Source organism: Sycon ciliatum, chromosome 4 (assembly GCF_964019385.1).
Source record: "Sycon ciliatum chromosome 4, ocSycCili1.1, whole genome shotgun sequence".
Taxonomy (NCBI): domain Eukaryota; kingdom Metazoa; phylum Porifera; class Calcarea; order Leucosolenida; family Sycettidae; genus Sycon; species Sycon ciliatum.
Genome location: NC_088646.1, coordinates 23,911,856 through 23,937,114, shown reverse-complemented (window position 1 = coordinate 23,937,114; position 25,259 = coordinate 23,911,856). Strand labels below are relative to the sequence as shown.

Genomic DNA, 25,259 nt, shown 5'->3' with positions numbered 1-25,259 from the left:
GGCACTGGACTGCATGCCGGGCACTTGCCACCAGGGAGTAGGTATTGTACTACTCCATGCTTGCCACTCAGCACTGACTGTCAGTGTCACCACGTGATAAGACAGACTAGTGAGAAGTCGATCTAGACGTCACGTCTGTACTGTAGATCTACAGAGTGTAGATCTTCGGCAGTAGACCTACTGGAGTGTAGTGTAGTGCTGCCACTACTGCACTCTCCAGTCTCACTCTCAGTTAGTATTCACACTCACAACACGTCATTGTATTGACGACTGCTTGGCTGACTTGAAAACGATAATGAAGCGAGTAGAAAGAAGAGAATAGTCAGTCAGGTTTTATTGTCGTAGAAACGTCTTCGTTCTCTCTGTTTTCGCCCAGCTATTGCTTTTAGTTGGCAAGAGTTGGGAAAGTGGTGGTCACCCTGGAACGTAGGAAAAAGCTGAGGGAGGGTGGTGGCACTCCGCCGTCGTCTCCGCCACCCAAGAGACGAAAGCTATTTCCAGGTTCTTCATCTGTTCTTGATACAATGCCAACTAACGGTGCGGTTGCGACGAGCGGAGATGTCACCCCAAGTGCTGCCACATCCTCGAAACATGTTAATGGTGAATCCAGGGTATTCACCCGCTCCGAGAAAGAACTTCTCAGAGTGATTGGTCAGCACCTAACGTCGATGGGCCTTCGGTAAGGGCACAAAGGAGTACTTGGTCATTTGTTGTGATTGTAGCTTGCTTTCGCCAGTGGTGCGACCTTTGCTGTGTTCATGTGGATGGTTGTAGAGCTATGGCCATATGGGTGCCGGTTGCTTCTTGTTATGGCTTCAGTGGAAACAATCATTGACAGTCAGAACGAGCGTGATTTATTTAATTTTATCTTCAGCGTGCCTGCCACATGTATGCCATGCTGGAAGTGTACGACACCGTACTGAACTATGCCATAATTATTGTACTGATTATGATTACGAGTACAGTAATGTCGCAAGCCGTGCTTATTCCTATAGGAGCCGATGTCAGTGCTAGGCTTCTATTCAAGTCAGGCTTCTATTCGAACCACCAAGAGTAGATACCGTAATCAAGAGTGTGCAACTCCCGGATGGGATGACCCACGGCGGAATTTTTTGTTGACCTGTTGACCGGCGGAATCTTTTCTACGACCCACGCGCTGCGAGTCTTTTGGAAAGTTTTGCCTCATGCACTTGGCCGGGCTTTACATTACAAGGTCGGTGCCCAGCACGTGCTCTCACACTGCTCTGCGGCAAGATGTGCGTTTTTCTGAAAAAAGGTGACGTCAACAAAAAAATTCCGCCAAGGGCGGGGGTATCTGCAGATTGTGCAGGAGAGATCCGGATGTGCACACTCTTATTTATCTACTCTTGGAACCACGTATCTCTATGTATATCAATACTAAACCAGGCTTATCAAGCCGTGTGTGCTGACAGTGTATCTTAGGTTACTTTTGGTTGGTCACATTCCCAAATGGGAATCACTTGGAATAACTCGGAATCATTCTCGCCCGTTTGGTTGGTCAAAAAAGTGCGTTAGGTTGGTCCCATTCCAGAATGGGAATCGCTGAGAATGATTCTTTTTGGAGAATGATCATTCGACCTCACATGCTGGAATGAGCATTCTCATTCCGGAATCAAAAATTGTAATGGTTGCCACGAGCCAAACAATGTAGCATCAAGTTCAAGTGCCTCAAATCATGCACTCAGAAGTTCCTTGACTCTCTCAAGGAAACTAGAGTCAGGTAAAAGAGAAGAGTGCCGCCGTTCCACAACGACATCACGGAATTGTTATGTCAAGTGATTCCTAGTTGATTCTGGCGCGTTTGTTTGGTCAGGTGATTCTTACCCATTCCCATTCCAGAATGGTTGTCATTTACATTCTGAAAATGCCCAACCAAACGCAACCTTAGAAACAAGGCTACTATACGAAACAGGCTTTTATACAAGACACTACGGTATGTGAATAGTTTGCAGGCAACCTGCCTACACTCAAGAGAGCACTGCATTTCACACAAATCCATTAGAAGTATCGTTTCAAGGTTTCGGTATTCATGACCATCGATGTGTGAAATGCAGTGCTCTCTTGAGTGTAGGCAGGTTGCCTGCAAACTATTCAAGTGCAATGAAGCTGCGTGAAGCGTCCTTCAAAATTTTGACACTACAGTATGTATATGTAAATGAAACACTCATTCACGGCGAATGGCTTTGGCGAGACTGTTATACCGGTAGGCGATCCACACGACGTGTAGAGAGACATTCATGTGTATCGCACTGTATCCATGGAGATATACTTGTGTGGGGAAAGCGCGAACAGAACATTTTTGAACTTGGACATGAACCCTGTACCCATTTTGTGCATTGCACACGAGAGAAAAACAACGAAATTACGTGTGAATCTGCGGGGCTGCTTGTCCACTTTTACATGAACTTGTTGTCGTGTATTTACACTTTGTGTGAATCGCCTATAAGTATAAGTAGTATAAAGCGGGATTCACAGAAGCACCTCGGGAACTGTGCTATCGATTCAATTGTGCGACTTGAGTTGATTGTGTTGTGCAAATAGTTTCATTCTGAATCATACCGCATGTACTTGGGCCTGTACTTAACTCCTATTCTGCAGGCATACAGCTGATGCTCTTACAACTGAGAGTGGATGTGTTGTTGAACACTCTTTCGCTTCCAATTTTCGTTCGCATATCCTAATCGGCAACTGGGACGCTGTGAGTTCACCCGTGTTTGTTGATGTATTCCTTGCATCTGCATTTGCACATGGTGCGAGCTGGTAACCAGTTTCCCGTCCCTCAGCATCGTTATAAATGTCCAAACAGTCTTGATAAACACACACACCAGGTGGTCTCTTCGCTGCAATAACTTTATTACATGTAATATTCACCATGTTTCAGGCATGTCCCATCGTTAGGGTGAAACACTGCCAAATTCTAAGATAAAGCTGTCCATATGTTTTGTCAATTTCCGTTCTAGACACTGACGAATGGATTACCGGTAGGTTGGGGTTTTTTCCCCGATGCCCATGCAATGGTGCTATGATATCGGTAATTCAGTCACTTGCTTATTGCCTGTGTCTACCAGCTCTTTCATCTCTGTTCATTGCTTTGAGAATTGGGTTTGTTTCCTATCCGCTCTTTCTGTACTGCTTTGTCCACATAGGCACTGCATGACATTGATTCCATCAAAGAACATCTGAAGCACAATAATGACCTCATGGTAAGTCGTGTGATCAGTACCATATTTAGAATATACAGTGACACTTCAGTCTCTCCCTCCATCCCTCTCTCTCTCTCTTTCTCTTCCTCCCTCTCTCCCTCTCTCCCTCCCTCCCTCCCTCCCTCCCCCTCTCTCTCTCTCTCTCTCTCTCTCTCTCTCTCTCTCTCTCTCTCTCTCTCTCTCTCTCTCTCTCTCTCTCTCTCTCTCTCTCTCTCTCACACACACACACACACACACACGCACTCTCTCTCTCTCTCTCCCTCCCTCCCTCCCTCCCTCCCTCCCTCCCTCCCTCCCTCCCTCCCTCCCTCCCTCCCTCCCTCCCTCCCTCCCTCCCTCCCTCCCTCCCTCCCTCCCTCTCTCTCTCTCTCTCTCTCTCTCTCTCTCTCTCTCTCTCTCTCTCTCTCTCTTTCTCTCTTTCTCTCTCTCACACACACACACACACACACACACACACACACACACACACACACACACACACACACACACACACACACACACACACACACACCTAACTCCACTCCTCTGCCAGTCTATCTGTCTTTTTGTCATAATTGTGTCCTCTCTTGTTTCCATTAGTTTGAGGGAAAGGTGTTAACTTCTCTTGTTTTAATTTCAGATAATGCAATCACTCGTGTTGGAGCAAAAGTACCTGGAGCTGCTTGAGAAAGGGAACAAAGTGGAAGCCTTGAAGTGTCTGCGAACGCAGCTCAGTGCTATTGCTATCGGTGATCAGCGTATTCATGACCTATCTAGGTTCGTTCTATGCGTATGCATACCGGTATGCTCTGCAAAGGTCTTGTTACTGTCTGTTGTGGTCAAGACCGTCAATATAATCATGTGCATGGGTGCTTCGGGTTTCTTCGGTGTGTTCAGCATGTTCCTTCTGACACACACAGTTTGTGCCTTGCCAAGTAGCGTTGCTCGCGTTCCCCACGATCGTGTTGTGGGGTAAGCCTTGGTCCCCAGTATTTTCAGTAGTGTTTACTCGTGCATGTTTTGTTCTTGGTTGTGATTACCGCTGTTGTCTTTGTGTAGCTTTGCCATGTACTCGGATGCAGACGCTCTCCATCAAAAAGCAGGCTGGCCGGGTGTGGCCGGTGGTTCTCGAGAACTTCTCCTCACGAAAATTCACGGTTAGTCAGCGGCCGGCAGATGTGGGCAGTAGCGGAAAGTCTCTTTGGTCCGAGGGATAGGAAAGTGTTGTCCTCAGGGTGAACGATACTGATACTCTGATCTGCTGTATCAGAATCTCTGAATCTGATGTAGTCCTTGTGTGCCATGCATTTGTAGCCATGCGGGATGCTTGGGCCAGTCTCGAGACTCTAGTGAAGACTCGAAAGCTTGTGTGACTGTATCTTCTGAAATTGAATCTTCCCTTTTCCAAGACCAAAATTTAAGTTGTCTCGGTCTGCGTATGTCTGCAGGATTTTTACCGTCGGAGGTCATGCTTCCCCCGAACAGACTATCGGTGCTACTTCAACAGGCATTAGACCATCAAGTTGACAACTGCCGCTTCCACAATTCAGCATCTGCGCAGTCGGTCTCAGATCCAAATATGTCATTCTTCACTGATCACTTATGTACCACGTAAGCATTCCGTCCTGTACCACAGTATGCCCCCGACAGCATCTGCATATGAAGTGCATTTTCTGCTGCCGCTACATGCCACAGTTGTTGGTTTGTTTTCTCTTGAGTACTGGTTTGGTGACCTAACTCCTAAGCTACCGGTATAATTATAATAAGACCAGCATGACAACAAGTTTTGGAAAATCCAGCCAAACTAAATCTTTGAAAAAGCAGATTTTCTTGAACTTGCAGTTTTGTTTTACGCAAAAAAAGATAAATCCACTAGAAAGACGTCTTGCGCTGGCAAGGAAAAACAACCATGCGCTTCAGCCGGAAAAGTCGTCTCACTGCAATCGCCCTCCTAAGAAGCTCATTAGAATAGTAATATCATCGTGAGACGTTGTATCGAGTGGTGTGGGCGAATGCCTGGGTAACCAATAGCTATGAAAAGAGAGAACAATGGGTGCTACAGGTGGAATCCTGATAATTCGAATATGGCTTAATTCGAACATACCGCTTAATTAGAAGTTTTACCAGGACCGATTTCTAGCAATACGGGTCCCACATAAATATTTCTGATAATTCGAACCTCGAACTGGATATGTCCGGTTAATTCGAAGCCCCACAGATTCCACTTACATAGAAAATGTGTGGGGTTTGTGCTGATAATTCGAAGTTAGCAAAGTGTAATTCGAAGTTCACTGTACATTGTACTGGTCAGTTCAGTTTGCATGAGCAGGCTGTGCCGGTCAGTTCAGTATCCGCGAAATCTGTGTCTAAGGTCCATAGCGCAACTCTGCTTGACCACAAGACCATTTTGACATACATATTGTATCAAAAAGTATTCTTTCTAGACCAAAGAGTGGTATATTTGATAACATTTAATAACGATAGAAATTTTTACGATACTTCTCCAGACGTTTCGTTGTTCTGAACAACATCGTCAGTGGATAAAGAATGTTTTTTATCCACTGACGATGTTGTTCAGAACAACGAAACGTCTGGAGAAGTATCGTAAAAATTTCTATCGTTATTAAATGTTATCAAATATACCACTCTTTGGTCTAGAAAGAATACTTTTTGATATTACAATGAGAGTGAATAATCAACGGCTTGTCCACCAACTCATACATATTGTGTTGTGGGTTCATGTTTGGATAATTAGAATGTCCGGATAATTAGAAGTTTTTTTCCTGGCATTTTGAGGTTCGAATTATCAGGATTCCACCTGTATCGTCCGTTCTTGCTCCTCGACTATAGTCGCTGTTGAATACTGCTGATAAACGAATGTATACGTCTAATACAAAAGACATTTCCCAGCCACGTATCACCACCATGAGTTCGTAACTTAGAGACTTGCCACTTCGTAACATTGCTTTATCGATTTCGGGGGCATACACATGATGACTGACCTGGGGGACGTCAACATTCACATAATTTACTAATTTCATTCAATTCCTATGAATTGGGCTCGCTTCAACAGGCCTTGCCGACCTTCCATGAAGCCAATATTTTGCTAGCTGAAGCTTCAGTAGGATAACTCCAGACGGCCAAAAAAGAAACTTCAGGTTGGCCTCGACAGGCCCAAGGAATGCAATACTGTTACACTTTGTTTTTTCTATGTTTCTCGTCGGCAAATTTTAACAAAAGGTTTGTGGGCGGGCGGAAAAAACAAAAGCCAAGGAAAAACAAGAACTGAAAACTGTATACATTTTACATGTATATGCGTGATTCATACAAGACGCTGCCATGTATACCATGTATACAGTACTACATTGTACAATCATGTACATGTACATGTAGTCCCATACATGATAGCACTACATTATCACATCAGCCCACGAATATCAGGCAAACTGCAACAATGAGAGTATAAAGTTTGATGAATACGAGATGGCGAAGAGAACATGCATTTATCTGCTATCGCATCAACAAACGCTTTCCCACTCGTTATTTTTGGTTTTGTTACTTCAATGTTCTTGTGTCCGCTTATCAAACTCTTGTACCAACGCTGCTCATCTTTTCCTCGCCATGCGTCTATTGCTTGGATTTTCTCCCCACAACATCATTCCACAGACGCCATTTGCCACGGAACTCGTCCGACTTACGGTATTCCTGGGACCCACGAGGCTCAGGCAGTGAACGACTGAAAACGTGAAAGCTTCGTCATGGCAGCCTTCATCGCAGAGAACGGACGGGGAGCGCTCCTTTGCTGCTGTGGTGCACGCGTTTACGATTTTGATTGACGCATCTAGCTGCTGCAGCATGTGCAGCATACATACATGTACATGTACATAGTACATGTATGAACGTTTTTTTTCTTTTCAAATTTCTGAAAACCTACGCGGGCGATGACGAGAAACATAGAAAAAACAAGTGTGGCCTTACATCATGACAAATGTTACATAACAGCAGATCACCTCGTACATGGAATGCATGTTTGCAGTGCGGCACGAGTTGCACGCGTGTCGATCACATGCATGTGCCTGGATATATTGCGCTTTGCACCGAAGCACAGTGACTTTTATCGCGTTTTGCAGAAGAACACGAATTTCAGGCATCATTTTGACTGGGATGTGTCGCGGTTTGACTTGTAAAGCCGACACACAGACATCCGTGGGGTGAAAACGAATTTGTTCGTGACAGAAAAATGCGAAAGCTCAGGTTTGGCGTTTATCGTGTTTTAAACTGGAGCCTTCATATCTACCATACCTTCAAGTTGTTTTAGTGTCCGGCTATTTGATATCTGTGTGATGTCACAGTGCTCTGTGTGTTTTCTTTTCATCCTCTCAGTGAGAACTTTCCATCCATGTGTTCGCAAGTTCTTCGATCGCACACCGACGAGGTGAGTTGTGTGCTTTGAGAGTAATATCATGTACCATACTGTTAGTATTTCTGCGTATTAAAAGTCGCTCTGTCGATTTTGCATTGCACTAATCACGAATTAGGCGTGTTGCTTACCGTCCTCGTTTGTCTGTGTGGCTCCCTCAAGGTATGGTATTGCACTTGGAGCCATGATGGAAAGATACTTGCGTCGTGCTCCAAAGACGGATCGGTCATTCTTTGGGAACTCGATGTAAGTCAACAGCCTATGTTTTGCTATGCTTACCTGAGAGCTTCTTACTTTCCTTCTCCTTTTTTTAACCATCTTCTTTTCTTGTTCATGTAGTTGCCGCTCTTTCATGTGACTCTTGATTGGAATCTTGTGTGTTTGTTTGTTTGCGGGCTTGTTTGTGGGCTTGTTTGCGGGTTGGTTGCAGCCAGGGTTTACCGGGTAGTGGCGGCTGTCGTGAGTTCCCTTTGGGAACGGACACGATAATTTACTCTTTTTTGTTGTTGTTGTTTTTGCAGCCGGACACAATGCAATTGTCTAAAATGAAGTCTTTATTAGGTCACCGACGGGGTGCAAGCTACTGTTCCTTCAGTCCTGACGGCCGCTATCTGGTGGTGTGCGGTGCGACAGAACCTGAAGAAGCACGACTTTGGTCAATCCCGGTGGGTGGTTTCTTGTGTACATAGGGTGATGGGACTATATGAAAAATCCAATTACACGTGTGCCCCAACACGTATCTTGTTCCTAAACATTCCTGTTTCATCCTACTCCTTTGCAGTTCCTCTTTCCTCTTACCCCTTTTTTGGTACTGGGAGCGAGTGCTGTAGTAAAGACCCTTTGTATATGGACGGTCCGCTTCACTGTGCTCGGAGATCACACGAATAGATTTTAATCTGTGTAGAGACTGTAAACATATGCGGAGTTAGCTTTGCACTGAAACGGATACGGAAAGATGGTATAAACACTCGGACTGGCGTGACTTTTTGTCCCACGCTCGTGTGGAGTCAACGGGTCTCCTAGGTGTCCTTCTTCAGCTTTAGCCGAAAAGACCAGCGCTGGTGCTGGTGCTGGTCCGGCAATTCACTATTTTCGTATACAGTCTTGGTGCACAGCTTGGTCTCTGCCTGCTCTCCTCTAAACGTGGGTCTCTCTAGGGCAGGCGCAGCGCCGCACACCATGCTGTTCTCCTTTAAATGTGGGTCGCTCTAGGGTAGCGCTGCGGACCCTGCTGTTCTCCTCTAAATTTGGGTCGCTCTAGGGTAGCGCTGCGGACCATGCTGTTCTCCTGTAAATTTGGGTCGCTCTAGGGCAGCGCTGCGGACCATGCTGTTCTCCTCTAAATGTGGGCCTTTCTAGGGCAGCACTGCAGACCATACTGTTTTCCTCTAAACGTGGGTCGCTCTAGGGCAGCGCTCCAGACCATCAACCTGCAAAGGGTCTATATTCACTCTGATGTGTGTACATCACAATTGAAGACGAATGTGCACATCCTCACATCAACACAGTGGTTAAATGACCCGCCATGCAGTGTATGATCTCTTCTCCGTCAGTGTCTGCCTGATTCTAACACTGTCATGGGGTGTGTGTGTGTTTGTGGTGTTGTACAGGGAGGTGAGACTGTTGCGCAATTAAAGCACAATGACGACAGCTACACGACCTGTGCGTGGTTCGCTGACAGCTCCAAGTTTGTGGTTGCCAGCATGCGGGGCCACTTCGCCATGTGTGTAAGTCCTACAGTATTACTGCTGTGTGCTGCTGGTACTGGGCGTTGGTGCTAGGCGGTGACGGTTTTGCTGATGCTGCTGATTGATCGATTCTCCCCTCCAGTGGAATATCAACTGTATGAGTTGCTACATTGGGAAAAGCATGCTATGGTGGGGAACACTAATCTCGTATTCTTATTGCCTTCCAGAATACGCATGGAGCGGTGACACGGACATGGGATGGCGTTCGTGTACAGAGCGTAGCAATTCCGTCTTCATCAAACAAGTTCGTTTTGGCCGCTGACAGCCTAAAGCGTGTTCGTCGCTACGACTTTGATGCTGAACGAGCATACGAAGTGTACGTGCATGTATTTGCTTGTTGATTTCGAGCAATAATGTGCGGTCAGTTTCAACTGTTGTTTTCACATATACAGGGACCCAATGTTCTGCCCACCCTGTCAGGATTCTGATACAGTAGTAGTTTGCCTGCTGTACTTACCGTATTTTCCAGAGTATAAGCCGCACCCCCCCCCCTTTTTAGGTGAATTTTGAGTGTTCAAAGTGCGGCTTATATACTCCGGAAAATACTGTAGCTTGCTGTGTGTGCCAACACCAGTCAACCATTCCTTTTATTCCAAGCTTCCCCGCAGTTGGCAGTCGTCATCAGTTCCTTTGCTATTATTATAATTCCCGTGTCTCGAACATTGTTGCTGCTGTTTCCACTGTAGTGTTAGTGAAGACTACAACATCATGTCAATGACGTTATCCAAAGATGAACGCTATGCTCTCATCAACTGTGCCAATCAGGTAAGAGCTGTCTAGTGCCCTCATGCTGCATGCCCATGGATTCTTTCCCCACTCTATTGTCAGATTTCTTTTGACTCTTTGAATTCCAGTGACCGAGACATAATACACCGGTATTATTGGCGATTACTTACTGACTCGTGAACTTTTGCTGACACTTAGCTCGTAACAGTTTCCGCCCCGGTGTATCCGGCATACTGTACGTGGGGAAGGAGAGGAGGTGCTGGTAGTTTGTTTGTAAATGGTCGAAACACAGAGCATTGTCCATAGGGCTGACAACATGGTACATGTACATGTATTACAGTTTACATTTCCTTTAGCATTGCAAATAGCTGCGCACTCTCCAGCCGTTTAAGAGCATACTCCTGTATGATAATACACTAAATACAGTTATTAATACTAGGCCAGATAAGTCTTACGGTCACTGCATGCGGACCCGTGTTCCGCCACACAGAATTTTCGAATCACGTAGGTGACCTTGGCAACTCCGAACGCAACAGGGTACGACCTAGGGAGAGAGAGGGTTATAAGTTTATACCCCAATCCACTTACGGAGCACCTCCGTTATCAGAGCCCTCATACATACTCTACGTAGATAATTTTCCGTAAGTGGAGTGCAAACTCGCGAATTCACACGCTCACTTACGTAATGTTGCTCAACTGTACGTAGTGCAGGACCCCTCTAATGCTTGGACTATGGACGCGTGTGTTTTTTTGTTTTGTGGCCATGTTGTAGGGCATTCACGTGTGGGATATTGAAGACAGGTGTCAAGTGCGTCGCTACCGTGGCTTACTCCAGTCCAATTACACTATATATTCCGTGTTCGGTGGTCGCAATGAAGACTACATAGCGAGTGGCAGTGAAGGTACGTCTGTCAGTTTGTGTCCCCTGCAGCTGTTGGAATTGATTCATGGTCCCTCGGATATCGTACGCTCATCATTTGGTTTTTCAAATGTGCACCTCGCTTGATTTCGCTATGGTCAGCTTGGAAGATACTCCAAAGTGTGTTTAGAGGGCAAACTGACTGGAAAAATTCCTCAGCTCAGAAAAGACTCCAAAGTAGTTTGTTTAGAGGGCGAGATGACTGAAAGAATTCCTCAGTTTAGAAGATACTCCAAAGTTTGTTTAGATAGCGAGATGACTGAAAGAATTCCTATATCCTCTGCACCCTGTACATGTACCCGGTTCTGATAGTTTGTGTTCTTTCTACGCTTTGCACTGTAGATTCCAAAGTGTACATCTGGCATCGGTCTTGCTCCACACCGTTGCGTGTTCTGAGTGGCCACACGAGAGGTGTGAACAGCGTTGCCTGGAACCCATGTTATCCCTCCGTTCTTGTGTCGGCTAGTGACGACGAAACACTCCGTGTCTGGTGCCCCACCGAAGTCGGCAGTAAGTATAATACAATGTATCTGTTTCGTGATTGTAATCGACAAGTAACGTGCTCCACTGCCCGATAGAGTGCTCAGTGTCTGTGAAGGCAGAGCTCTCCACACATTCAACTCAGAGTTGCGACGTAGCCTCTTTCTGTCTCTCTACTGACTGTGTAACTGTTACATGATTGTGTACATGTCCATGCCAGAGGTCTCCTCTCAGTCAGTGGGTTGCGAGTCATGCATAACCAGATGTGTGTGGTGGGGTGGGGGAATGTGTGTGTGTGTGTGTGTGCGCGCGTGCATGTGTGCGTGCATGTACGTGTGTACATGTGTGTGTGCATGTGTGCGTGCATGTGTGCGTGCATTTATGTGTGTGTGTGTGTGTGTGTGTGTGTGTGTGTGTGTGTGTATGTGTGTGTGTGTGTGTGTGTGTGTGTGTGTGTGTGTGTGTGTGTGTGTGTGTGTGTGTGTGTGTCCCAGTGCAGTGGTATGTGCAGCGATTTCCAATCGATAGGTTGCGGGTTCGATTCCCGACGATTATGGTCACACACGTCTTTCTTCTCTTTCTCAGACTCTTCCTGACTTTTCTTTCATTCTCCTGGGTGGTTACCAACAGCCAGTGCATGCCGGAGTATGTGGTGTGATGTGTGTGCGGGAAAAAAGAAAAAAAAATGGAAATGAAAAGACCAAAAATAGGGATTCACTGGCCAGAAAAACCACTTCAAATAGCTGTATGGTGTAGACCAGGCTGAATAGTGACGGTCAATTCTTCAGCCTTGCAAGCTGTTGAATGGTGCAATCCCGGCACAAGTTGCTATGGCTTCTGCCGTAGCATTGCTATCATCGCCTCCGGCGATGGGCGTCAAAGGTGTGTGTGTGTGTGTGTGTGTGTGTGTGTGTGTGTGTGTGTGTGTGTGTGTGTGTGTGTGTGTGTCCCATATGGTGCAGTGGTATGTGCAGCGATTTCCAATCGATAGGTTGCGGGTTCAATTCCCGACGATTATGGTCACACACGTCTTTCTTCTCTTTCTCAGACTCTTCCTGACTTTTCTTTCATTCTCCTGGGTGGTTACCAACAGCCAGTGTATGCTGGAGTATGTGGTGTGGTGTGTGTGTGTAGAAAAAATGGAAAAATGAAAAATAGGGATTCACTGGCCAGAAAAAGTCACTTCAAACAGCTGTGTGGTGGATACCAGGCTAAAAATAATGGCGGTCAATTCATCAGCCTTGCAAGCTGTTGAATGGTGTAATCCCAGCACAAGTTGCTATGTCTAACATAGCTGTTCGCTATCATCGCTTCCGCGATGGGCATGTCTGAGGTCTGAGGTGTGTGTGTGTGCGTGCGTGCGCGCGTGCGTGCGTGCGTGCGTGTGTGCCATATGGTGCAGTGGTATGTGCAGCGATTTCCAATCGATAGATTGCGGGTTCGATTCCCGACGATTATGGTCACACACGTCTTTCTTCTCTTTCTCAGACTCTTCCTGACTTTTCTTTCATTCTCCTGGGTGGTTACCAACAGCCAGTGCATGCCGGAGTATGTGGTGTGATGTGTGTGCGGGAAAAAAAAGAAAAAAAAAGAAAAAAGAAAAGAAAAAGAAAAAAATGAAAAAGACCAAAAAAAGGGATTCACTGGCCAGAAAATGTCACTCCAAATAGCTGTATGGTGTAGACCAGGCTGAATGGTGACGGTCAATTCTTCAGCCTTGCAAGCTGTTGAATGGTGTAATCCCAGCACAAGTTGCTATGGCTTCTGCCGTAGCATTGCTATCATCGCCTCCGGCGATGGGCGTCAAAGGTCAATGTGTGTGTGTGTGTGTGTGTGTGTGTGTGTGTGTGTGTGTGTGTGTGTGTGTGTGTGTGTGTGTGTGTGTGTGTGTGTGTGTGTGTGTGTGTGTGTGTGTGTGTGTGTGTGTGTGTGTGTGTGTGTGTGTGTGTGTGTGTGTGTGTGTGTGTGTGTGTGTGTGTGTGTGTGTGTGTGTGTGTGTGTGTGTGTGTGTGTGTGTGTGTGTGTGTGTGTGTGTGTGTGTGTGTGTGTGTGTGTGTGTGTGTGTGTGTGTGTGTGTGTGTGTGTGTGTGTGTGTGTGTGTGTGTGTGTGTGTGTGTGTGTGTGTGTGTGTGTGTGTGTGTGTGTGTGTGTGTGTGTGTGTGTGTGTGTGTGTGTGTGTGTGTGTGTGTGTGTGTGTGTGTGTGTGTGTGTGTGTGTGTGTGTGTGTGTGTGTGTGTGTGTGTGTGTGTGTGTGTGTGTGTGTGTGTGTGTGTGTGTGTGTGTGTGTGTGTGTGTGTGTGTGTGTGTGTGTGTGTGTGTGTGTGTGTGTGTGTGTGTGTGTGTGTGTGTGTGTGTGTGTGTGTGTGTGTGTGTGTGTGTGTGTGTGTGTGTGTGTGTGTGTGTGTGTGTGTGTGTGTGTGTGTGTGTGTGTGTGTGTGTGTGTGTGTGTGTGTGTGTGTGTGTGTGTGTGTGTGTGTGTACATGCATCATCCACTTGCCCTGTATGGCTTAAACATGCTTAGTGCTGTGTTGTGTCATTGTGCCACTTCACTCTGTAGATGGTGCTGATGACACTGACTCCATATCGGCCGGCAACGATCGCTCTATACCTGCCGTCGATAGGTTGTTCAGTGTAGAAGAAGTTGAGGGACCACTAGAGGATGACTAGAGTTCTCCAGATTACGTTATCACGCCATGCCCTTTGATCACGGTGGAGTCTTCAGTGGCTTCCAAATGGAAATCTGTGGGGAGAAAGTAGCACGTCACTGCTCTGGAATATTCAGACTTGGACCCATATCATTGTCGCGGTCGTCGTCATTTCATCCTTTTGAATGCCGTGTTTGAAGAAAGTCAAATCAACAGATAAGTACTTTTGTGGGGTGTTTGTCCAGTTCTCCAACGCCACCAACGTTGTAAGAAACACCTGTCTTCGCCCCACTTCCTCTTTTTTTCTTTGCCCCATTGTTGACGTCGTCGATGCTGCTCCTCTTGCCACCATTGCTGTTCAGTGTTGCTTTTCCCATGGCCGACTTCTTGTGAAGTGGTGTTGCTCGTGTTTGGAGGTCATCCACTTGTTGATTCTTGCTTTGCTACTGTATTTAGCATTGCCGTCATCATCATCTGTCTTTGTCATCGTTGTTGTTGTTGTTGCTGCTGCTGCTGCTGCTGTTGCTGTTGCTGTTGTTGTTGTTGTTGTTGTTGTTGTTGTTGTTGTTGTTGTTGTTGTTGTTGTTGTTGTTTGAATTTGCATTCTTTATTCTCACAATGGCACCATCATCAATAAGTTGTTGTTGTCGTCGTCGTCGTCGTCGTCTTATTGTATTTGTTGGGAGTCGGCACCTTGGTCCTGTACAGTTGCATCAGTGTATGATGCTATCCGGCCAGTGTTTGACATTGCCGTGCTTTTCTATTGGTAAACTTTCCCTTTGGTTATGCTCGATGAAATTTGGCCTATCGAAATAAGTTAACCTTACCCTGCAGGCTGCACCAGTACACAACCAAGTATTGGCAGCACTAGGAAGAGCTGCGCAGCACCAACTGTTGTTCATCGAGTGCGACTGTAGTTTTTGTTGCTCCAATGTGCTACATGTATTATAAATCAGCCGCATACTTCATTCACACTAGTATCATCCTATCGTGTCTCGACTATCCATCTTATTTTATTGGCTCGCTCCTAGGACATTTCTTTTTTAACCTGACCAAACCATGTCCTTGTTTTTAACCCTGTCCATTCTCTAACCATCATAAACTGCTCTCATCAGTGTGCGTGTGGCGTGCGTGTGTGTGTGTGTGCGTGTGTGTGTGTGTGCGTGTGTGTGTGTGTGTGTGTGTGTGTGTGTTGCACAATCTGCTTCTATGCTGTTGGTTACCGTATATATACAAGTTATTCACTTCTCCATCGTATCGTCATCTTTATTTTCCTGCTGCATGTTTTTATTTTGTGCTGTGCTTTTATCTCTGGCATGTTTTGTGTTGGTACATTATTGTATTACTTAAAGTATTTTTCTTCTGGAATGTACTGCTGAAGCACATGGTCGCAGTGAACTGAAAACTAACTCAAGACTGAATCCTGGCTGATCTTCTTTGTGGTGGTTGCTTTCTTGTTGTGCCAGTACCATTCGGGCAGATAAAAACAATGTGCGGCAGTTAGTTCAAATATTTCATGTTACGTCAAGACATGTTCAACAATGCATCATATAGATGGAAAATACATATGAAGGCATACAATGACTGGAAATACAATGACTGGACAGAAGGAAAGCAGACGATCTAAAATGTGTATAAAATCACATTTTCGTGAATTTGAAGGATGCTACAATTTTCATGGTTTAAACTTTAGTACTTTTTACATGTGTACAGCTGAAGATTTCATGATGTGATAACAAGAGTACATGGGTTATGTACTCTTGCCAGTCTTGGTGATAATTATAAGATGTGACTGATTTCTTGATGGCATGCATGCATGGGTCCGGGTTGGTTGGTGCGTTCGATCATACGATGGCGTACTGCTCATACAACAACTGCCGGACTTTGTAGTATTCTTCACAAAGAATGCCTTCGAGACCGATACGGCCAGATTCGTTCTATCAAGAGAAGGAAAGGGAATGCAGATTGAAAACAAGAATGGAAACAAATTCAAAACTTTGTGGAAGGAAGACGGTAAAGAATACACAAGTACAAAGAGATATATTCGCATGACTCCTCGAGCGGCCAGATCCAAGCAGAACGATCAAACAAATAATTATTTTGTCAAAGAAGAAGAAAAAAAGAAATGACCTCCCCGGCCGGGAATCGAACCCGGGTCTTCCGCGTGACAGGCGGAGATACTTACCACTATACTACCGAGGATTGTCTACATAACACAGGTCAAGAGCAGTATAAAATCCACACTACCCGATGGAGAAAGGACTGAAATTGAGCAAAACTGACACAACCCCTGGATCCATGGAGTGGCTGCTACTGATAAGGGGTGACGCGTGCACTTTTTCTCTGACAACCTGGATAGCTTCAGCTAAGTACAAATCTCACTGTAGATGGTTCTCAGCGGGCATTTGTACTACAGGTGGAGTCCTGGTAATTCAAACCCCAAATTGACGGGGAAACTTCTAATCATCCAGCCCATCGTGTCAAAAGGCTCACATGGTCGCACCGAGTTGCGATATGCACTATAGACACACATTCTGTACACTCTGCACTGGCCAGAACAGTCTGCTTGCGAACACTGAACAAACCAGTACATTGGACAGCGAACTTTGATTTATGCCTCGCTAACTTCAAGTTATCAGCAGGAATCCCACACATTTATATAAAGCGGATTTCGTGCGACGCCTAATTTAAAAGTGTACTTGCCAAGTTCGAGGTTCGAATTATCTTTTAAAAGCCATATTCGATTTATCAGAGTTTCACGTGTACTGAGAAGGGGTCACAGGCGCACTTCGTCTCTGACAACATGGATACTGTAGCTTCAGCTAAACGCAAGCCTGACTAGATGGTTCTTAGCAGGCATTTGTACTCTTGTTACCATGATAACCAAGGTCAAGTGCCGGTTAGTACTGGCAATATGTATTCTAAGAAGAAACATGTGGAAGGATTACCGTATTCTCCGGAGTATAAGCCGTGCTTTGAACACTCCAAATTTACCCCAAAAAAGGGGAGGGGTACGGCTTATACTCCGATGATCAAATTAACGGTGATAAATAGGATAGATGTCTGTATTTCGTGGCAAAAAATCAGGGGGGGGGGTGCGGCTTATGCTCCGGAAAATATGGTATGCTGTCCTGCCTGTATGCTAAATAAAGTGAGCAGTCACTCCACGAGTAAAGAAGCCATTTAGACTAGAAGCATGTGGGTTCTTGTAGGAGCACACCTAGAACTACAACTACGAGTTGTAATATTAAAACATCAAATGCAAAAGCAGGAAGATGGTATGATGCGGTACCTGATGTCCATAAAAATGCTGAATGCATGTTGCACGGGCACTTCAGTGCTTCATTTCATTTCAGCCTGGTTCCCTTTCTCATTTCATTTGACCTCATTTGACTGATTTTGCCCAAAGCAAAGGTAAATGGATGTTTCTCACAGAAATCTCAAGTTTTCAAAACGACTTACAGCTTGCTGAGAACCAAAGTTCAACTACTTCAGTGGAAGAGTTGGCTTCTAACTTAATAGTTAATACTGTTGGGAGTACTGAGAGCAAATAAGCTAGCTCCCAGGAGCGTGCAACTCTGGATACCCTTGTTATGGGGCCTGCCAACGGTGAAAACGCACATTATGTGGCGTGGGGTTCACGTTCCCAGTCTGCTTCTAGCGAGAAGTAGAGTAGTAAAAATAACACTCCCTGACAAAAACTCACTCACCTACTAGTAGTAAATGCGAATCATCAACATGGTCATGGCAGATATCCGGACTGCACACATGCTAGCCTGGGTTGTACGTCGTATGAAATGTACTTGGAACACGTGATGTGATTTTTGGCCTGCACACTCTTGGGAGCTCATTTACCGTTGGTAGCACATGAACACGTGCACTGCGCAATGTATTGTACCATTGATTAAACAGTCAACGCTAAACAAGAATGACAAGATGCAATGTAGAACTGACCTTTCTAACTGCCACCCGGTCGTTGATTATCAGCACACCGCCAGAGAACTCAGCCTGCAGCCAACAACACCATGTACATGCACAAGATCACGCTGTTATACTATGGTAGTGCTCGCTACTACAGTAATGAAATGAGTTCTTGTGGTAACAGGCAACATCGTGCCGACAACCAGCATGTAACTAGCACTCCTAAGCATACCTAGCTGTGGGGAGGGGGCATGCGAACGGAACACGCCACGTGTGCACCGAGCTGTAACTTGTACCGGCAAAGAAGCAATCGCACGCAGCCTACCTGAATGCCAGCCTTGCTGAGCACCTGCTTGAAGTCCGAGAGCCGTGGCTCGTTGAGGAAGACGGCCTCGTGGGGTGGCACCTATACAAAGATAAACGCAGGACGAACAGACAGGGTTAACTTTAGACTACAAGTCACACCTTTTACCCTTAACTGCAGGGCCAACAAAGGGGCTGCGACTTACAATCGAGTATGATCACTACTGAAGTGAATATATCAAAATGATATGAGACATGGACCTGGAAATGGAGGTGCGACAGTCACATACAATCGGGGAAATACGGCAATACAGCCCTTGAATTCAATACGGGCACCCTGCACAGTGCAAAAAGCGAAACTAGAGGGGATGCACATGCAAGGGACTTGGAGACTGTGGACTTCTTTGTTGTCATTAGGTGTGAACCCCCCCCCCCCCCCAAAGAGCACAAAATACCCACATGTCTCCTCAGCAATTCCCTGCACATATATGTGTGCCAGCCTATCAATATCATGTCACAATGTGATTGGAGCTAATCTCTTCAACCAACATCACTGCACAGTGCACACACAATATACAGTAGGTATGGGTGTGGAACTGTGCAGGAATTTACCTGTGACGGAGGCAGGGTATCCAATGTCGGCACAGCTTGCAAGCCAATCGCAGCAGCAATTTCTGGCAAGCACAAGGCAAGCAGGGATAGAGAAGATCAACATCAAAACATGCAAAATCACATGTAACATGTGCACATTTCGTGAAGCCTAAGGGAAAAACAGGACAATACACTGCACGCTGCATTATTCGGCATACAAAGTCACTACACTAATGGCATTCAACTGCTACAAGGAAGAACATTTGGAGAACATTGAAATTAGCACGCTGTGGAAGAAGAAAGGCGCGCACGACCATGATTATTACCAGTAAACACGTGCACAAGACTAGTACATGTACTGTGTTCTCGGAGTTCGTGACCTCATGGAAATCAAACGTGAAATACTGGAGCGCACCAGCCTTGAGGAAGGACACAAGGCACACGACCATGCTCGTTTAGCCCCCAAGATCCGAAGAAGATGGAAGGGAGTTGAAAAACATTACAAATGTCTCCGTGGGCTTTACTTGCATGAGAAAAGTGAGGTTAGACAGGTGCAGCCCCCAAAACACCTACACTGTGAAGGTGACAGCATGGTGCACAATAATCAAAGTTGTGCAAGTGAATGTATGCAGCATCACCAGGTGCCGCTGGCAGTGTGGACATGGGCAGCAAAAGAAGCTGATTTAGACAACGCAGTGTAGAACAGGTCAGAATAATGAGAGCATGCACGAGAACATGTCGAACATCAATTATTGTAATAATGCAACAGCCCATCTGATTCCCCAGGTTTCGGTTGCATGATGTGGGCAGAGCGGTGCGCCAGACTCCATGCGTACAGTTGCATACTCTTGGGGAGTACGGATTCTTGCCAGTATGTATTTCAAGGACTTACCACTGTCTGATACATGTATTCTAGCATCTACCCATGCCAGCTCCATATCTTTGGCCGACGTAAACTTCAGCGACGTCACCAGCGAATCCTTCAGCCGTGCCTAACAGGTGTGCAGACGATAAAAGCAACGCATGGTATGTACATGTATGACATACACGTAACAAGGAGCACAACAAGGATACGAAGACAGAACAATTCCAACTGGATTCTTCTGCACAGTGAGTGTAGCAACCCCAGAGTTGATGTGCGCAAGCCCCTGCACAGCCACTTTGTGATAGATAACCCTTCTCACTACAAGGGTAGGGCACATGACGGCCGGGACATACACGTAACAAGGAGCACAACAAGGATACGAAAACAGAACAATTCCAACTGGCTTGTTCTGCACAGTGAGTGTAGCAATCCCAGAGTTGATGTGCTCAAGCCCCTGCACAGCCACTTTGTGCTAGATCACCAGCGCAGGGCACATGACGGCCGGGTTTTGACTGGGAAATGTTCGAGCAATAATGCCACACGATTCGAGAGAATAGAAGGCCGAAAGCATGCAAGGTAAGTGCAAAGAACTCTACTACAGCACTGCTCAATGAAATCCAGTCGCGTCACTCAAGTACGCAGCCCTAAGCCTGCGAATACTGGGCTGTAAAACGATGCAAGGCGCAAACTTGAGTATTACACGCCTGGGTTTCATTGAGCAGGACGTTAGTGCATACATGCACCTGTACTACACAGCAGCTCACCTGGAAAATATGGCTCTCGCATGTGGCGTCCACTGTGTCGCCGACCGCTGGACTCCAGACCTGATTGATGGACATGTCCTTGGCAGTGTGACAGTACTCCTGGAGATGTGAGCTGGCCTCGGCACTACCATGCACCAGGATCTGCAGGACAGGGCAGCAAAGCAGAGGAAAATCTTGCAACTGGAGCAGACCCTGAGCTGTTTGGCCAATCTGCAAGACTGCCACAGAGAAGGACAACCAGTACTCCTTCCACGGGAGACCAGAACGTATCCTCAAAGACCAGGGGGCCAGTTGCTAGGCAGTAGCCTAACAAAATCACATACATTGTAACAAGAGTCCATCACCAAGATGGTGCAACACCTATCTTGAGCTGCAATGGACTCGCCCGTGGCAGAATTATTTTTAATCGCCTCATGTGGCAAAGGCATGATCAAGTGCGTAAGCCTTTCCGCGTTTATGTATGAAGGGTGCTAGTTCATCGGGTTCAGCATGCATGGATCTACCGTCCACTGTTCTGCGTTGTCTACTGTAGCTGCCATGTGCAAGTTCTTTGCACCTTTGATCTCTGGCCAGTGGCTATGCAAGATGGCATCAGCGGGCCAGATACACGAAAACACTGATGCGATAAAAAAATCCACCATGTGCCCAGAAACTGTCGAGTTGCACATTCTTAGTTCTGTACTCTTGATCGTAGCGACAAGACAAAGAGCCTAGTCAAAGGGCAGATTCAATAAGCTGCTCAACACAGAACAATTGCCTATTCACAATATTCAAAACTCACAAGTTGACGAGGCTTGACCAAGTTCAGAATGCGCTTGATGGACTCGCCATCTGAACGTCCCTCGAAATCAATGAACTGACGTCGGCACCTGTATTGAGAAAGAAAATGAGATCACATAACGAAAGTTCAGACACATACTTGCGCCACGTTTTCCAAGTACACTGTACATTAAGCCTGTTTTATCTTCTTTTTTTTAGGCCTAAACCCATCCTACGACTTATACAGTCAGACCTCGCTTAACCGCACACATCCGTTTTCCACGAAAATATCCGGATAGGCGAGGGAACCGGGTAACTGAACACACATACTGTATATGCATGTGGCACATCAAAAGGGGTGGCATCGTACATCCACGTATACGGGTCCTATGCAGTACAACTAGCGTGCACAATACGTAAAAACAAGCGAGAAAAATGACAAGTGCATGCAACTGAGTGCTATCCGCATGCAGCCAGCAGGTCAAGGACTCCATTTGTTTGTACACCTCTCTGATTCTAGCTTCTGCAAGGCACGTGCAACCGGATACGACGAAGCTTCTTGTACAAATTTAAACCAGGTTGTACACAAAATCATGCACCGGTATGCGGATCGCGAGGTCCGGTTATGTTGTATGCGTAACGTATGCTGCACATTGGTAACCGGCTATTTTCTTCTGGATGGCGAGGGATCCGGATAAAAGAGGACCGAATAAGCAAGGTCCGACTGTACTCCCCAACAGGCATCTTAGCACAGGCACCAACTTGAATGTCACAGTTCGCCTCACCTGTTAACCAGGTATTAGTATTGCTAACCGGTACCATTTCACCCCCCCCCCCCACCCCGCATTCACTGCCAGTGACTTGTAGTACACAGGACAGTAGAAATCCATACATTGATGTAAACTTACCGCACGTCAATGCGCCGCATTGTTGTCACGACTTTAGTCGGAATGTCCACCTCAGCTTCTTTGCTCTTACCTGCAACGCGTGACAATGCAGAAAGCAGGAGGAGTTTCGAATCACTTGATGCATACGGCTATCCAATAGAAGTGGGTGAGTGGGTGCAATTTACGGACTGAAAGAGTAGCCAACCAACACCACTTTGCGTTCAAAGCTCAAGCACAGGATGGTTACTTTAAAATATAAAAAAAGACAACTTGATGGCTTCATTTTTCTCCAAAGGCAATGAAACGTAGAAGCAACCAACTTCAAAGGCAATGAAGGGTAATACAAACCAAAGGCAAAACCAGGGGGAGCGCACACACACACTCGATGCTGGCTTCAGAACGAACATCTCACATTTCGATCTCTAAGCCACATAAGCACATGCCAAAGTCAGATCGACAAATTTAGGCGGCGAACGTGCCCCGGTGGTAGCGTGGATATGCAAACTTTACTTTATAATAAGTTTACATGTACCGTAAAGTACCGCCAGAGCGCCCCGTCTCGCGAGAGCGCCCCACCTTGATTTTACAGCCAGGGAAAGGAAATTCGTATGGCACAATGCAACGAAATGTGTACGGTGTGAGAACTTTAGTGTACTATAAAGGTAACACTTGGCAGGTTTTTGTGTGGAGCTCATGTCCGCTCGAAGGCAAATTGAGTACGGATTGAGTGCACAGCGTGCGATGTGTGTACAAGGTTCGTGTCGTATGACCTACAGGTGGGAAATCACCTCCACAGTACGACCACGAAAGGACGAGATGGTGGGGCGCTCTGGCGGTACTTTACGGTACTTCACGTGCCCCTGTGCTCCACACGGGCTATGTAACTAGGTAGATAACTACCCGAGCGTAAAATAACATGCCGCCTGCACTTACCTGGTTCCTCTTTTACTGCGTCATCATCCATTTCTTCCTCGGCTGCATCCTCCTGGCACACAGAAGTGCAGAATAGAAAACAGGGTTAACGGTTACAATTGGTTCGGCCAGTCACTCTGAGCCCCACTGATGAGACATCACATGGCCGAAACAACTAGCTGTTCCAAAAGGTTAGAAAACACAGTGCAGGACTGGTGGAAGCAGTTTTTGATTGGTCCGGACATACAATAGTCTTCCATACTTTGTGTATGATACGGCGGGGACACATGACTCCAGCAGTTAACATGTATTGGTGGCTAAACAGGACACGGCCTGACTAGCCACACCGGTTCTGCCGTCCCTGCAATGTCTATGCCGAGTATTACATCTTTTTATTGCTTGTATTTTTCCAAAACAAAGCATACAAGATTGCCAATTGCAAGCTCACCTCCGGCTTTTCCTCGGGCACGGCAGATTGAAACTTGACGTAGTCTTCTCGCCTGCATACAGACACACACACACACACACACACACACACACACACACACACACACACACACACACACACACACACACACACACACACACACACAAACACAGACACACAGACACACACACAGACACACACACACAATCCCCACAATTCCCACAAAAATACTCAACACATGGAAACAAAATAGAGGATACCAGCGCAAAAAGAACGAACACAACAAACACAACCTTGGAAAAAGGCCTCAGTGAGAGATCATACATTTCACTTGAACCAATATTGGCATAATTATATTATTTTGAAGTGCTTGTGAATGTGCAACAATGACATGTAGTTGAATGGCTACCGGTATTCTTGTGAAAACACTTGGTAACAGCCAAACAGTGCATACAAAAGGTGAACTCACTTGATAATCTGGCCATAGTCATCCCACTTGATTTTCTCTTCGGCAAACGGGAACATCACGTGCATTTTATGCTGCTTGAAAAAGCTTCTCGGGCGTGCCGCCTGTGTACGCAGTGAACACCGTGAACAGAACAGACGGTTGTGTTGGGAGACTTCGGTCTAGGTTTAACTGACACGCACACACACGCACACACACACACACACACCTTGGATACACTTCCATATTCTGGCTATGCGGACCCCATGGGGGGGGGGGGGGCAAATGATGCAGAATGATGCAGAAGTAGCTACAGTCTGTGTTGGTTGCTCTGGCCGAGCCACGGCTGCAGCGGGCGCAGTGGAAGCTGCAGCGTTTGCAGGGCATATTGTTCGTAACTGGTGACTCCAATGTGTCAGAAGATGCCTCTGCTGATGATGTTGCTGGCGAGCACTTGTGTTCGGCAAATCCACCCTTGCTCCGGAACCATCTGTCGCACTGGTCGCAGTGACAGCTTTCTGCCTGTGGTCTTACTGGTAGTGCACAGGTAGCTGTACACTTGTGCCGCTTCCTGTCACTTACACAGCTGAAGGAGCGGTGACAAGTTGGCCACCCAGCAGGTGATGGTCGAGGTCTGTTCTGCTTGTCTGGCAAATAACAGTAGGCCTTGCGCCATTTGGAGCAAGAAGAGGTGGCTACTTCATACCAGTCGTCAAGTGGATTGACGTCACTTCGAACGCAGTCTCACCACCTTTTCCGTGGACCATGGGCAGGTCTCTTGTTTGGAAACGAACACACACACACACACACACGCACACACACACACACACACACACACACACACACACACACACACACACACACACACACACACACATGCACGCACACACTCTCTTCACTTCCTTCCTTTTTCACTTTTCTTTCATCCCACTTATCCAGGAAACTCCCCTGACACGAGTCGTAAGTGTCCATTTACTTTAGGAGAATCCTTCAAATAAAATCTGAATGAATGGTTAACGTGTGTGACTACGTCCGGACTGGAGGAAGTTTCAAGTTGTCCCTTGAAAAATTCCCTCAAAGTCAGCTGTACAGTCACATACTTACTTCATCTCCTGGCGCGGATAGATGGCGAGAAACGGCCGAAGCGGGTACGGACTGTCGCCGTGCTGCATCACCGATATCCATGGCTTGCTCAACGCCTGGCGTGTGGAAGGAGCCATTCACACCTGGTGGGGCCATCTCG

At 46.4% G+C, this 25,259-nt stretch overlaps 2 protein-coding genes and 1 non-coding gene across 3 annotated transcripts in view; 1 reads left to right on the top strand and 2 right to left on the bottom strand.

Annotated features, from left to right (window-relative positions):
* The first annotated feature begins 218 nt into the window (after positions 1 to 218).
* Positions 219 to 15,563, top strand: LOC135815155 (WD repeat-containing protein 26-like). The gene is made up of 15 exons (XM_065328410.1): positions 219 to 679; positions 2,620 to 2,719; positions 3,168 to 3,224; positions 3,844 to 3,980; positions 4,263 to 4,360; positions 4,652 to 4,814; positions 7,587 to 7,638; positions 7,786 to 7,869; positions 8,145 to 8,288; positions 9,234 to 9,350; positions 9,539 to 9,687; positions 10,058 to 10,136; positions 10,870 to 10,999; positions 11,359 to 11,526; positions 14,055 to 15,563. The coding sequence occupies exons 1-15, from the start codon at positions 525 to 527 to the stop codon at positions 14,162 to 14,164; spliced, it is 1,743 nt and encodes a 580-aa protein (XP_065184482.1). The 5' UTR covers positions 219 to 524; the 3' UTR covers positions 14,165 to 15,563.
* Positions 15,564 to 15,637: 74 nt separating this feature from the next.
* LOC135815154 (cleavage and polyadenylation specificity factor subunit 2-like) overlaps positions 15,638 to 25,259 on the bottom strand; it is a 21,648-nt gene continuing 12,026 nt past the window's right edge. Inside the window, exons 12-23 of the mRNA XM_065328409.1 lie at positions 25,121 to 25,259; positions 24,041 to 24,141; positions 23,593 to 23,644; positions 23,166 to 23,217; positions 22,254 to 22,323; positions 21,368 to 21,455; positions 20,587 to 20,727; positions 19,850 to 19,949; positions 18,979 to 19,040; positions 18,389 to 18,469; positions 18,097 to 18,150; positions 15,638 to 16,079 (exon numbers count right to left, since the gene is read on the bottom strand). The exon at positions 25,121 to 25,259 is cut by the window's right edge and continues 45 nt beyond it. Coding sequence (XP_065184481.1) covers positions 15,987 to 16,079; positions 18,097 to 18,150; positions 18,389 to 18,469; positions 18,979 to 19,040; positions 19,850 to 19,949; positions 20,587 to 20,727; positions 21,368 to 21,455; positions 22,254 to 22,323; positions 23,166 to 23,217; positions 23,593 to 23,644; positions 24,041 to 24,141; positions 25,121 to 25,259 — 1,033 coding nt within the window. The 3' untranslated portion in view covers positions 15,638 to 15,986. The remainder of the gene's footprint in view (positions 16,080 to 18,096; positions 18,151 to 18,388; positions 18,470 to 18,978; positions 19,041 to 19,849; positions 19,950 to 20,586; positions 20,728 to 21,367; positions 21,456 to 22,253; positions 22,324 to 23,165; positions 23,218 to 23,592; positions 23,645 to 24,040; positions 24,142 to 25,120) is intronic.
* Trnad-guc (transfer RNA aspartic acid (anticodon GUC)) lies at positions 16,273 to 16,344 on the bottom strand. The gene has a single exon. It is a non-coding gene; the product is annotated as a tRNA-Asp (tRNA).